The following is a 13,370-nucleotide window of genomic DNA, read 5'->3' as shown; positions in this document are numbered from 1 at the left end:
ACATATGTAAAGAACAGAAAGAGAGAGAAGACAACCCTCTCTCCATTCTTTCTCACATTATTTCCACCCCTAGTATCAAGCTTTTTGTTAAAGAGGTAATGCTCAGGAACATATCTACTTTATTAACTAAGGTATAGTAAAGGTAAAGGTTTCCCCTGACATTAAATCTAGTCGTGTCCAACTCTGGGGGGTGGTGCCCATCTCCATTTCTAGGCCACAGAGTCAGCATTGTCCATAGACACCTCCTAGGTCATGTGGCCACATGACTGCATGGAGCACCGTTACCTTCCCGCAGAAGAAATGGAGATAAGCACCACCCCTCAGATTCAGAAACGACTAGACTTAATGTCAGGAGGAATGTTTACCTTTACTTATCAATCCCTAGTTATACACAGAACAGCTCAATTTATTATTTTGTGTCAAAAATACTACACAGACAGTCCGGTATGTTTAGCACACACAAATAGACTCATATATATCTACCTGGTTCCGGCACCCACCACGTAGAAAGGATCTTTCACAAAGCGACTGAAATCAGGATTTTCTGCCATCAGCAAGTCCTTAAGAAATAGAAGAACGATGAAGGAAATAAATAAACACAAAGCAAAGTGTTCCATAAAAGGTAGCGATGGGGCAGAAGGAGTTATTTGTGTCCATGTACATCTAGGAACAATTGGCCTTTTGGAGGCAAAGGAAGAGAAGAGATGAGTATGCTTTGGTTAATGCGCACCTCCCCAAAAGGCGTGTAATCTAATTCTTGCAACAGCGGGCTTCTTATTATTGCAAAACATAGTATATGCAAAATACACTGCCAATATATTAACAGCCATTGCTGGCAAGACGTCTGGAAAGGCGATTTTAAGAAATGGGGAGAATGCAGATGCCTGGAGGACTTTCACTTTTACCATATTGCACTACCAGCATCTTTCATGTTCACAGCTGCTACTCTTCCTATAAACATCCTTCAGTGTTTTGGGTTTGCATGTTGAGGAGGTGGAGAAAATGGATTTGATCTCCAGGCTTTTCATCAGTAGACCATGACACTTGCGCTCCAATCTCAAGTGCAGCTGCCTGCCTGCAATGTGTTCATTTCCCAGATGCAAAAGCAAACCCATCCTTAATATTGATAATGACTTACCTCTGGGAAGGTAAATGGCCATGCAAATGCTCCTGTGCATGCACCAATCTCCTTCTTTCCTTGAAACAAATAGGGCAATTCATTCACATACAGACACATATCCTATGCAAGCTACGATTTACACCAGGCTCTCTCACGTAAGTCCCATATGTTGTCTTATCGATGCATTGCATAGTGAGGGCTGTTTGTCTCATGAATCGTTTCTTGTCCAAAATTATAACTCCTTAAGCAGAAATATCTCTCTGCTATATATGCACGCCTGCAATCCAACCTTATGTTTCTCTCACATAAAAATGTACTTTGGGCAAATATGCAACTTGGAGGGATTGCTAAGCCTTTAATTCAGAAAGCATTTTCTCACTGCATTAGATCTGTACATCAGCATCACACTTTCTTGCAGTGGTGAAACCAGTGCACCAAAACTCAACCAGCAAAATGTGTCACCAAAAGTGCAGCCAGCATCCTATTTACTCTCTAAGCAGCTTTGCCTCATGTCTCTCTACAACAGAGGTTCTCAAACTTTCATCTTCGAGGCATTTGGGTACTTGAGCTCCTGAATTCCTACTCAGTAGCCATATTGGCTGGAAAATTGGGATGTGAACCTCACTTCTAGAAGAACAAGACCCCATAGATAAATTAGACTTTCACTTTCACTCCTTTGCATTATAAAATCTGAATTAGCTCAATTAGTGTTCATAGAATCATAGAAGCCTTGAGTTGGAAGAGACCTCTTGGGCCATCCAGTCCAATTCCCTGCCAAGAAGCAGGAAAATTGCATTCAAAGCACCCCTGACAGATGGCCACCCAGCCTCTGTTTAAAAACCTCCAAAGAAGGAGCTTCCACCACACTACCAAATTAATTCAGATTAAATTGGGCTTCGACTTTACATATCATCTATCCTTGAACAAGCCCCACTGATTTTAGTGTGCCTCAGAGACATATACTGTCCAACATTTCAAAGAGGAAAATTGGGACATATGTGACCAAGCAACATCAGAGTGAGGTCAAGATAACAAACGTTATTCACCAAGAAGAACATGCAAGGTAGGAGAGGCAGCAACCACTTGCTTTTCCCTGAGACAACTTTCCTTTCCACTCTCATCTTCTGTGTTAACGGAGTACAGATTTGTTGTTGAAGGTTTTCATGGCCAGAATCACTGGGTTGCTGTGAGTTTTCCAGGCTGTATGGCCATTTTTCAGAAGCATTCTCTCCTGACGTTTTGACCACATCTATGGCAGGCATCCTCAGAGGTGGGCAAAACATCAGGAGAGAATGCTTCTGGAACATGGCCATAGAGCCCGGAAAACTCACAGCAACCCAGAGTACAAATTACTTGTGAACTTTATACTAATTTAGCAGCAACTGAAATAAGCTGAAGCCAAAGGAATAAAGAGGAAGGAGTAAAGAGAAACTGGAGCATTTTAAAAGCAACGGAGAAAGTGGGACAACAGAGAGTTAATTGGGACTGTCACTGCAAAACTGGAATAGTTGGTGCAGGCATGGGCAAACGCTGGTCCTCCAGGTGTTTTGGACTCTAATTCCCACAATTTATAACAGCCTACCAGCTGTTAGGAATTGTGGGAGTTGGAGTCCAAAACACCTGGAGGGCGGAAGATTGCCCATATCTGCTCTAGAGAGTTGCCAGCAGTTGTCACTGCTACCATGCTTGGAATGTATTGCTGTGATTGCTGAACTGTCCACAAAACAGTCAATGCAGAGTCAGGGCGTCATCAAACTAGAGAAAAATACACTTAAAATCTGGTTTCTGCCTCCTGCAGAATTCTGGGGTTTGTAGTTTACCGAGGCGCCTTTAACAGCCTCACTAAACTACAAACCCCAGAATTCTACAGGAGACAGAAACCAGATTTTAAGTGTATTTTTTTTCTAGTGTGATGAAGTGGTCAGTCTGCTTGCCCATCCAGCTCAGTCCTGTCCACTTTTCTGACTGGCAGATGCACTCCAAACTCTCCTTCACATCACCAGCCACTTGATAGAGTGGAGTCAATGTGAGACTTCCCACACTCAAAGCTCTACCATTAACTTATGTCCCCCTATAACAATTATAATATTTTACACCATCCTCAGTTTAGGAAAACAAAGATGTTTAAGCTACAACAGAAGAATATTTTGTTTACATGCGCCTTCTGTTGTTATTGCAATTTTGAAACATGAGAAGAAAGAAATGGATGAAGAACATGGACGCACACAAGAAGGTAGAGGAGGCCATCCATGAGACCATCAATCATTGTGATGGCAGTGAATACACTCTGTTTTATGGCTGCACCCATGACAGATGCTCTGATTTGTTCAGGAGCTATTCTGGTACCCAACTTTGGGAGGACTCCTGGATAGACTTTGAGTAGATACACAACCGAAAGTGAATTCGCCATCTCACAACAATGGATTTAGTGGTTACTCCAGCAGAGAAGCTAACATCAGTGACCAAACATAAAGAGCTGCACAATGTTAGCTCATGGATCTTTAAACCTGAGTGCCAATCTGTCTCTCCCAGTATTACTTTCTGCCGTGGTCTGCCTTGCTTTGCTGTTAGCACGGGTATGCAAAGGGTGGGCGTAATTTAAGTTCTTATCCAAATTCACAGACCAGATTGCTATAAGGCATGCAGGCAGAGACAAGCTAGAAGCGGAGGCGCAGAGGAAGATGGAGAATGTGTGGCTGAACAGATGGGCTCGCAATTCCACACAGCTATCAATTTCCTCAGATCTTTAAACAAATTCTTTCAGTGACATTGGAGTATAATTTATAGTCAGTCTTGAGGGAACAGTATATACCCCAAGCAAGCCCTTTAAAATATATAGCAAACCAAGAGCTGGAGCAAAACAGAAATAAAGCTTTTGTAAGTCCATTATTAAAGGGAGGCAATCCACTTGTACTTTATCTGTTTTACTTCTCTGTCTTCTAGTTTTTCTCATCTAACACATGCCCTTCAACTATAGCAGTGGTTCTCAACCTTCTGAATGCGGCAACCCTTTAATACAGTTCCTCATGTTGTGGTGACCCCCAACCATGACATTATTTTCGTTGCTACTTCATAACTGTAATTTTGCTACTGTTATGAATTGTAATGTAAGTATCTGATATGCAGGATGTATTTTCATTCACTAGATCAAATATGGCACAAATACCTGAAATGCCCAAATTTGAATACTGGTGGGGTTGCGGGGATTTATTTTGTCATTTGGGAGTTGTAGTTGCTGGGATTTATAGTTCACCTACAATCAAAGAGCATTCTGAACACCACCAACATTAGAATTGAACCAAACTTGCCACAGAGGACTCCCATGACCAACAGAAAATACTTGAAGGGTTTGGTGGGCATTGACCTTGAATGTAGGAGTTGTAGTTCACCTCCATCCAGAGATAACTGTGGACTCAAACAATGATAGATCTGGACCAAACTTGGCACAAATACTCAGTATGCCCAAATGTGAACACTGGTGGGGTTTTGGCATTCTGAACCCAACCAACAATAGAATTGGGTCAAACTTTCTACACAGAATCCCTATGCCTTGAAGGGACTCGCTGGTGTGAGCCTCCTTCCAGCCTCGCATATGCACCATGCTGCCATGTGCCAAGCACGCCTGTTCTCCCCTCCCCATTTGGAGTCTCAGAAACAGTCCTCCCCTTGGCTGTTTCTGGAGGAGGACTTTTGGTAGGATTCGCTGTCTGTTTCCAAAAAGGAAGAGATGGGCAATCGGAGAGATCTTCAGCCTTCTCTGTCAAAAGGGTTCTGAAGACCATCAGAAATACATTTTCCAATGGTCTTTGACGACCCCCCTGAAACCCCTTTGCAACCCGCCCAGGGGTCTCGACCCCCAGATTGAGAAACACTGAACTCTAGTATGGCAAACGTACTCATTTCGACTACAACTCCCAGAATTCCTAGCTATGATCAGAGTTGTTTACATGACCTGCCTTCAACTCTTCCTATTTTACCCCAACATCAAAATCACCCTGAAGTTAAAGTGGCAAATAATGGAAAAGACCTCAGAAAAAGCCCAAAATTTTATCAGAGTAGATAATATTGAACAAGATGATTTCATATAAGGACTCACTTGTCCCTTTGCTCATGTATATGTTGGTATGTTCTGTAATGTTTAAAGATTGCCAACTATGTTACTAGGTCTTGCTCCTGTGCTTGTAAGAAGAATCTGATCTACTAAAGTTGCTGGCCTGTCAAGCTGCTGTGAACAGAAACAAGAGGAAGGCTAATAAAAAGATCAGCAATTCAAAATGGAGAGTGCCTCCCAAATGTGCATAGTTGGCTACTGAGACCCCTTTAGTTAAAGCCCTTTATACTTCACAATAAAGAAGGAGCCAATTCAGTTGAATGCTGGAAACACCAACAAGGACTCCAGTAGAAGCAGGTCAAGAAAACCGAAAAGTCAGATAAAGCCAACAAAGGAGCAGCTTAAAACATTTACATCCAAACCAGGGATTTGCAAGACATTTGGTGGTCTGGTGAACAGATTCTGGTTGATGCTGAAGCATTTTCCCTCCTTAATTATCTGTTCTGCTATTTATCCTATCATGTTTTCATAATAGAGGTTTTGTGGCTTCTGCCCTAAGGGTAGCCTAGCAACCCACCTAATGCACCCAAAGCAGGAGCAAAGGGAAGCCAAGAGGAAAGGAAAACAACAAAAGACCACAAATGAGGCGGCTCACAATTTGGTCCTAGGAGGGCTCTTTGTGTCAGCAAATGGTTTTCCAGATTGCCTGATGAAGCACCTGATGGTGGTGGGAAAACACTCCTTTATATGTGTTTTGCCTCCTGAATCTTATTTACTGCTGTTGCTCTAAACACGCTCAGCAGGCAGAGGGGATTGTTCTCCCAAACTGTGCTTTGCGAATTAACAAAACGGAAAACAAGCTAACAAAACAGCAGCTGGGTGCACAGCTAATGGGAAAAGGCTTTGTTGTCAGGGTAAGACCATTTGAGAGCGAGTGCAGAACATGGGGATCCGGAACGTGATGCTATTCTGTTTTGCAGGAGCACAACACCTGGGTAAGCTCTATCTAGGACTGGGTTGTTGTAGGTTTTTCCGAGCTATATGGCCATGTTCTAGAGGCATTTTCTCCTGACGTTTCGCCTGCATCTATGGCAAGCATCCTCAGACGTAGTGAGGTCTGTTGGAAGTAGGAAAAATGGTTTATATATCTGTGGAAAGACCAGGGTGAAACAAAGGACTTTTGTCTGCTGGAGCTAGGTGTGAATATTTCAACTGACCACCTTGATTAGCTTTTAATGGCTTGGAAGTGCCTGGGGGGAATCTTTTGTTGAGAGTGATATGATGTGCCTGATTGTTTCCTCTCTGTTGTTTTGCTGTTGTAATTTTTGAGTTTTTTAATACTGGTAGCCAGATCTATCTAGGACTGCTTGCCTCTGTAAAGTCTGGCTCAGAGGAATCTCCAGAATTCACTATGGGAAGAATGGCTTCAGATTCCACCTGTACTTGCTAGACAGGAGATTTTCCAAGTCATCCTTCTAATAATTTTCTAATAATTCTAAAGATAAGTCAATTAGATATTGTAAAACCCGATGGTGCAGTGGGTTAAACCACTGAGCTGCTGAGGTTGTTGACCGAAAGGTTGAAGGTTTGAATCAAGGGAGCGGCGTGGGCTTCTGCTGTCAGCCCCAGCTTCTGCCAGGCTAGCAGTTTGAAAACATGCAAATGTGAGTAGATCAATAGGTACCGCTCCGGCAGAAAGGTAACAGTGCTCCATGCAGTCATGCCAGCCACATGACCTTTGAGGTGCCAACGGACAACGCCGGCTCTTCGGCTTAGAAATGGAGATGAGAATCAATGCCAGAGTCGGACATGACTGGACTTAATGTTAGGGGACAATCTTTACCTTTTCCTACAAGACTCTGCAAACAGTTACCCTAGGCATGGGCAAACTCTAGCTCTCCAGGTGTTTTGGACTTCAACTTCCACAATTCCTAAAAGCCGATAGGCTGTTAGGAATTGTGGAAGTTGGTGTCCAAAACACCTGGAGGGCCAAAGTTTGCCCATTCCTGAGTTATGCTGCATTAGGAACTGTGTATCAGAGGGTTACTCTTTCTTCTGCTGATGCTACACTTGCACACTGAATGGCTAAGACCATATGATTGTGGTTATTACTACTGTTGCACCTTTGTTTTGCCCATGAAGGTCTTGTACACCTCTCAGCACAAGTGGTGAAACTGTCAAATTGTTTACATTGCAGTCTTTTGCACAAAAAGCGTGATACTGTAAGATCATGGCTACAATCTCCAGTTTGATATGGAAAGACTTGGAGCCAAATACACAGAAGCTCCTTAAACTTGGTGGGTGAATTTGACCTAATCACTATAGCTATGAACTCAGCTTCTTTATAAGTTAGGAAAACTTCCAAATAGGAAATGCTGTTTGACAGTGAAATAGGCTGTTGTCTTCTAAGGAGGCTTTCAAAGAGAGGCTGGAGAATTGCCATATTTGTCGGGAGTGCTTTGATTGTGTATTCCTGTATGGCAAGGAGTTGGACTGGAAGACCTTGGGGGTCTTTTCTAACTCCAGGATTGTATGTTTATGTGATATCCAAAATCTAACTATATCCAAAATTGCACTTCTATAAGTGTGAGTGAAGTGAAGATGAAACCCTGAAGAGCAACAATACTCTTGTGATTGAAAACAAACAATACAGAAGTAATATGATATAATTTTTCAGTCAAACCACCATGAAAATGAATGACACGTGAGCATAATTGCCAGTCATTTAAATGTGGAATGTTCTAAAGATGATCATTGTGGGTTGAACCCACAATAACTATAATTCCAACATTAGAAAACAAAATGTCCTACATAAATGTGAGACTCCCTTAGGACACAGCAAAAGACAGAGTAGCTTCTAAATCCAATCAGTTCAGTTCTGTTCCACTTCACAATAACCCCCCAAAACAGAGGAATCAACAACCAACCAACAGATGACAAAGGTAACACCAAAGAATCCTCTACATACCTGGCACTTCTTATCTGCACTGGGGGACGACCTGGAACGGACATGGACAGCGACCGCCTGGTTTTCGGATCTGTCCAGCAAGTCCTCTGCAGAGGCTGACTTCCCAGGCTTCTTGCTGTGTGCTTTCTTCTCCCGGGGTTGGTGATCAGGGCACGGCTGGTCACATATCTCAAGATCAGTCTGAGTGCTTTTGCTGAGCTCCAAATTGGCTCTGTGCTCATGGTGTCGATCTGCTTTCAGCCAATTGGGAAAAGAGCTCTTGCTACCGCTGCTGTTTCGGTGGGATGTCTTCTTCTTCTTGTCAAACTCATGGAGATCAAAGCAGCCTGTGAGCCCAGGAGGGAGAGTAACGATGCCGCGCCCTGTTCTAGACACCCGATCTAGTGACTCCCTGTGATGGTAAAGATTTTGGTCCTGAAGAGAATTCATGCTGGAAGATGATGACAGAGACTGACCATCTTGGCCACTTGTCTGGAAGTATGGCATCTGAGAACCTTCATGTGGGAGGCTGGTATCCTGGGATGCAGAAGAGGGGCGCTTCCCAGTTTTGCGCTCAATGTAATCAGCAAGCGCATTTTGCTGGAGCTGCTTCAATTCTGGCTTGGAAAGGTTGATGGTAGAGCAAGTCTTGTTCTCCCGCTCAAAGATCTTGCGTCTGTCAGCCACTGTGTTCTCTGGAAAAACAAACTGGAGAACTTGCTTCTGGAGGGAGAAAGGAGAAAGCTCAGAGTCGGAAACTCCCACTTCATTCATCTTCTCTGGCTCGGAGTACGACCTCTTTTTCTGTTCAGCTGTCAGGCGCTTCCGACTCCCAATACGAGGTACGTGTTGAGGCCCAGGGACACTCTCTTTATGAGTATAATCCATTTTTGTCTCTGTTGGTGTAATGCTATGTCTCTCCTTTGGGGTATGTGGGGAGGCCGCACTGCTCCGCATCCCAAGGTGTGCTGAAGCCGGCCTCTGTACACGCCTTTTTGCCTCCTTTCCAACTGGAGGGTTAATGTTGAGGTCCTTGCGCCTGAAGGAGGTGGCCCTCAAAACCTTTGACTGGGCATCTTTAATACTATTCCTGTATGCCCTGTTAAAGGGAATGTCCAGCTGAGAGTTGTTCACGTCCTGGACATTAACTTTCCATACAATCTCCCTCTCAGGTTCCTCCACCAACTGGAACGTACTTCTACTCCGTTGCAGATGTCCAGACTGGTTTTCAGAAGGCCCACCATGATAGATATTCTGCTCTGGTGACACTGCTAACACAGTCGTTGTTGCTGCCATCTGCTGCTCTGAAGAATGCCAGTTGGCCCTCTCCGCTTTGCCAGTCCCTCTCTCATTTGGATGGTGCATATAAGGGTTCTGGCCTGAGCTGTTTGCATTGGCCATTCTGCCATGCTCATCAAGAAACTGGCCATGCTCTTGAGAGTTATGCCTGTTTCGGATCTCCTCAACAGCATTCAGGCTTGGTTTGTTGGACACATAATTCTGACCAAAGCAGTTTGAACTCAAATTTTGTGGCCGCTGAGTGCCTTGTTCACGTTGCTCTATCTTACTAACCTTTTCTAGAACAGAACATCGGGCGTTCCTGGGTTCCATTCTCCCATACTGAGAGTTCTGAGTGCTTTGGGTGCTGCTAGAACTGAGCCGCCGAATGCCAAAATCCGATGACTTTGGGGGTAATGAAGAGGGCTCCTCATACTTTGGCTCCAAACCATGGGGATGCTCTGTGGCATCCCAACTTACTTCTAAGCCTTGCCATTCTTGGTCTTGCCAGTATTCAGGGATATGTCCTTGGTTTTCCTTCTCTTCTTGGCTACTATAATTGATAAAATGCCATTTGGCACCAGCATAACTTTTACCTGGCCGCACCTCCTTCAGTTCCATGTTGTTTTGCAACTTGGCGCTCTCTGGGATGTTTTGCAAGGAGGAAAAGCCATATTGCTTGGTCTTACCAGAGCTCCACTGGTTCTGTGTTGTGAAATCTCTCTGAAAGTTAGGGTTCTTATCTTCTAGCTGCTCTTCTGAACCACAGTCTTTTGACTGAAAAGAATGATTCCCGTCATTCACATACGTTGGCTGGGACAACCAGGGTTGAGGACTGTGGTTTGAAAGTTGAGTATTTCTTATGTTCTCCTGGATGACAGATGCTGCCTTGTGGGAGGGCTCTGACTCATCTTGTCTTGGAGATGTTGCATAGGCTTGAGGATGACTTCTGTACAAGGCAAATTTTGTAGCAGTATCGCCCACCTCTTTCTTTTTCCCTGACATTGGTGGCACATATTCCGGTTGGTAGAAGATGGCAGCCTTGTTAGGAATGCTTTGGTTTCCATTCTCATCCAAGCCAGAATGTGGCCTACAGGGAGCAGCCTTTTCGTAGGAAGCTGGAGAAGGAGCAGGGGGTGGTGCATACCCACTCTCTTTGGCAAGTGCTGGATAAAGCATCCCACTATTGTTTGCAGAAGGGTGAGGGACCTGAGCAAAGTGAGGCTCAGGTGAAGGAACAGGATAAACACCAGTCGGAAGCAATGGTTGGCCTGGCTGAGCTGCCTGTGAGTAGACCTGCTTGGGCTTCACAGTGGGACTGCTCTCGGGGCTCTTCTCCATCACTGTGTGGAGCTGTCCTTCTAAAAATGCAGATTTCTGGAGCTGTCCAGGAGGAGGAGTGCCTTGGCCCAGATGACACCAAGCGCCTTTGGGATGAGTCCTAGACGACTTCCTATGCTCATGACTTGACCAGGAGCTGGGCCTCTCATGGTGCCTTATTGCTGCATAACTATCACTACGGGTTGGTGGCAGGGGAGGAGCCTTCATACATAGGCTTTCGCTGTCAGACGAACTCCGGGTTTGCGGCCCTTTGTGGGACCCATGAAACCTGCTGGAGCTGTAACCTTTTGCCTGGGCTTCACAGCTTGGCAGGAGAGCAGAAGACTTGACCTCATACTCTTCTGAAACCCCTCTCTGGGCATTGTAGACAGTTTTAATGTACCTGATATCTGCCTGCCGCATTCCTCCCTCCTGCGGCCTTCCTCGGGAATGCACATTCTCCATAGAGTAGGACCGCTCCTTGCAGAAGGCGGGGGCTGCATATTCAGGGATGCTGGAGTTGGTTGAGAAAGAGCTGTACGCTGAATCCCTCTTGCTGTGGAGATGGGCAAGCTGGTCAATACTATTGGTCGATTTGGCAGGCGAGAGGTGGCAGGGGTGTTGGGCGTACCCCGCAGGGGTGTGGTCCAAACTCTCCATGCTCCCCCTGGAGCTGTATTGGTCAGGGCTTCTTCTTAAATAGCCATGGTCATAGCTGGAAAGATCACTTGTGGAGGAACTGGATGTGGGAGAACCAGAAAGAGAGAGAAAGAGACACCAGCAGTTAGTTTCAACACGCCATCCAGAGACAGAGCTGTACTGGCTTATAAAGGGACTCTGAGGGATATGTTTAGTTTTTAGAGGAACAGAAGAAAACCCATATTTGGGCCTCTCTCTTTTCTAAGTCTGTAGTCATCCTGATTTGCTAGGAAGAGCCATTTGACATTGCAACATATGTCTCTTATTTATCACTAGGAAGGGAGGGGAAAAAATAGTTGGAGGCCGATTGCTTTGCAGGGAAGTCCAAGCATGACTACTCCACCCATTGCGATCCATCTAAAGCATCATAAACATCACCAAAATATCCAGACATCATGAGTGTAAGACAGACAAGGAGAGAGAGAAGAGCAATAAAGTAAGAGAAGTTTGAGGAATTTTCTCTCTTTCTCTGTCTGTCTCTCTCTGCCTTTCTTTTTCTTTTCCCCATTGCTTTTCTTTTTATGGAGGTGAAGGCTACATCCTGGCAGTCTTCCTAGAAACTCCAACTGGACTGGAGACATTTTGTTTGCTGTGAGAAAACTAAACAGACATGACAGGAAAAGAGGCCGTGAGGGATGAGGGAGGGCAGAATGCAAGGAAACCAAAGCAGTTCTAAAAAGGCACCAACTGAGTTTCTCATCATGGAAAGAGTTGCACTGTCAAAGGTCTCAAAGGCTGTTGCATAAACAACATGACAACACGACTTGTCAAGGAGGCTCACATACAGGGAGAAAGGCATGAACCACCCAGTTGTCATTCCCTTTTTGAAGGTTTCTTTGATTCTTTGACTCATACCATCTTGGGCAACCGGAAGATGAGCCAGCCTTAAAACCAGTCTGACTTATTGTTAAGATGAAGAACATTTTTATCTTCATGTCCCAGCATCTTTTACCACCAACTACACCAAGCCATTATTGCTAGTCGTCATAAGTAAAAACTGGAGCAATGAATTAACATCACAAGAAGATGATTCATTCACCTCATATTGTGACCAGGAAGCTTGGAAACCATGTATCCCGTATATCTCAATGTCACTTTAGGCCAGTGGTTCTCAACCTTCCTAATGCCGTGACCCCTTAATAAAGTTCCTCATGTTGTGGTGACCCCCAACCATAACATTATTTTCGTGGCTACTTCATAACTATCATTTTGCTACTGTTATGAATCATAATGTCAATATCTGGTATGCAGGATGTATTTTCATACCAAATATGCCCAAATGGAATACTGGTGGGATGGGGGGGGGGGGGGGGACGGACGGACTGATTTTGTCTTTTGGGAGTTGTAGTTGCTGGGATTTATAGTTCACCTACCAACGAAGAGCATTCTGAACTCCATCAATGAAGGAATTGAACCAAACTTGGCACACAGAACTCCCATGGCCAACAGAAAACACTGGATGGAAGTGAACCAAACTTGGCACACTGAACTCCCATGGCCATCAGGAAACACTGGAAGGGTTTGGTGGGTATTGACCTCGAGGATTGGAGTTGTAGCTCACCTATATCCAGAGAGCACTGTGGACTCAAGGGCCAGAGGTTTAGCACAGCTGGTAAATCATCAGCAACTATAAGATCTATCAACCAAAAGGTTGCAAGTTCAAAGCCCCAGGTCGGCATGAGCCGCTGGCCGTCAGCCCTGCTCACTGTTTACCTAAGCAGTTCAAAAACAGCTTTAGCTGTAATTAGGTATCACTAAAAGCAGGGGAGGTGTTTTACAATGGCATAAAGAAAAAGAAGATCAGAAAATGCTGGAATGAGGAAGTCCTGACAGCTCTTTGTGGACTCGAGCCCAACCGTCCATGACATCAAAACAACACCTCCTTCTGTTCTGTCTGTCTGTGTACTGTCTATACAAATGGCATTTAATGTTTGCCATGTATGTTTACTTGTGAT

At 44.6% G+C, this 13,370-nt stretch overlaps 1 protein-coding gene across 2 annotated transcripts in view; it reads right to left on the bottom strand.

Annotated features, from left to right (window-relative positions):
• The window catches only part of SHROOM3 (shroom family member 3), a 267,856-nt gene that overhangs the window by 17,901 nt on the left and 236,585 nt on the right, over nucleotides 1–13,370 (bottom strand). For both annotated transcript variants that reach the window (XM_060779370.2, XM_060779371.2), the window contains 2 exons: nucleotides 8,140–11,455; nucleotides 484–560 (listed from right to left, as the gene is read on the bottom strand). In XM_060779370.2, coding sequence (XP_060635353.2) covers nucleotides 484–560; nucleotides 8,140–11,455 — 3,393 coding nt within the window. The remainder of the gene's footprint in view (nucleotides 1–483; nucleotides 561–8,139; nucleotides 11,456–13,370) is intronic.

This window comes from Anolis sagrei, chromosome 5 (assembly GCF_037176765.1).
Source record: "Anolis sagrei isolate rAnoSag1 chromosome 5, rAnoSag1.mat, whole genome shotgun sequence".
Classification (NCBI taxonomy): Eukaryota; Metazoa; Chordata; class Lepidosauria; order Squamata; family Dactyloidae; genus Anolis; species Anolis sagrei.
Note: the sequence above shows the minus strand (reverse complement) of the source record. Positions and strands in the feature narration are given on the sequence as shown.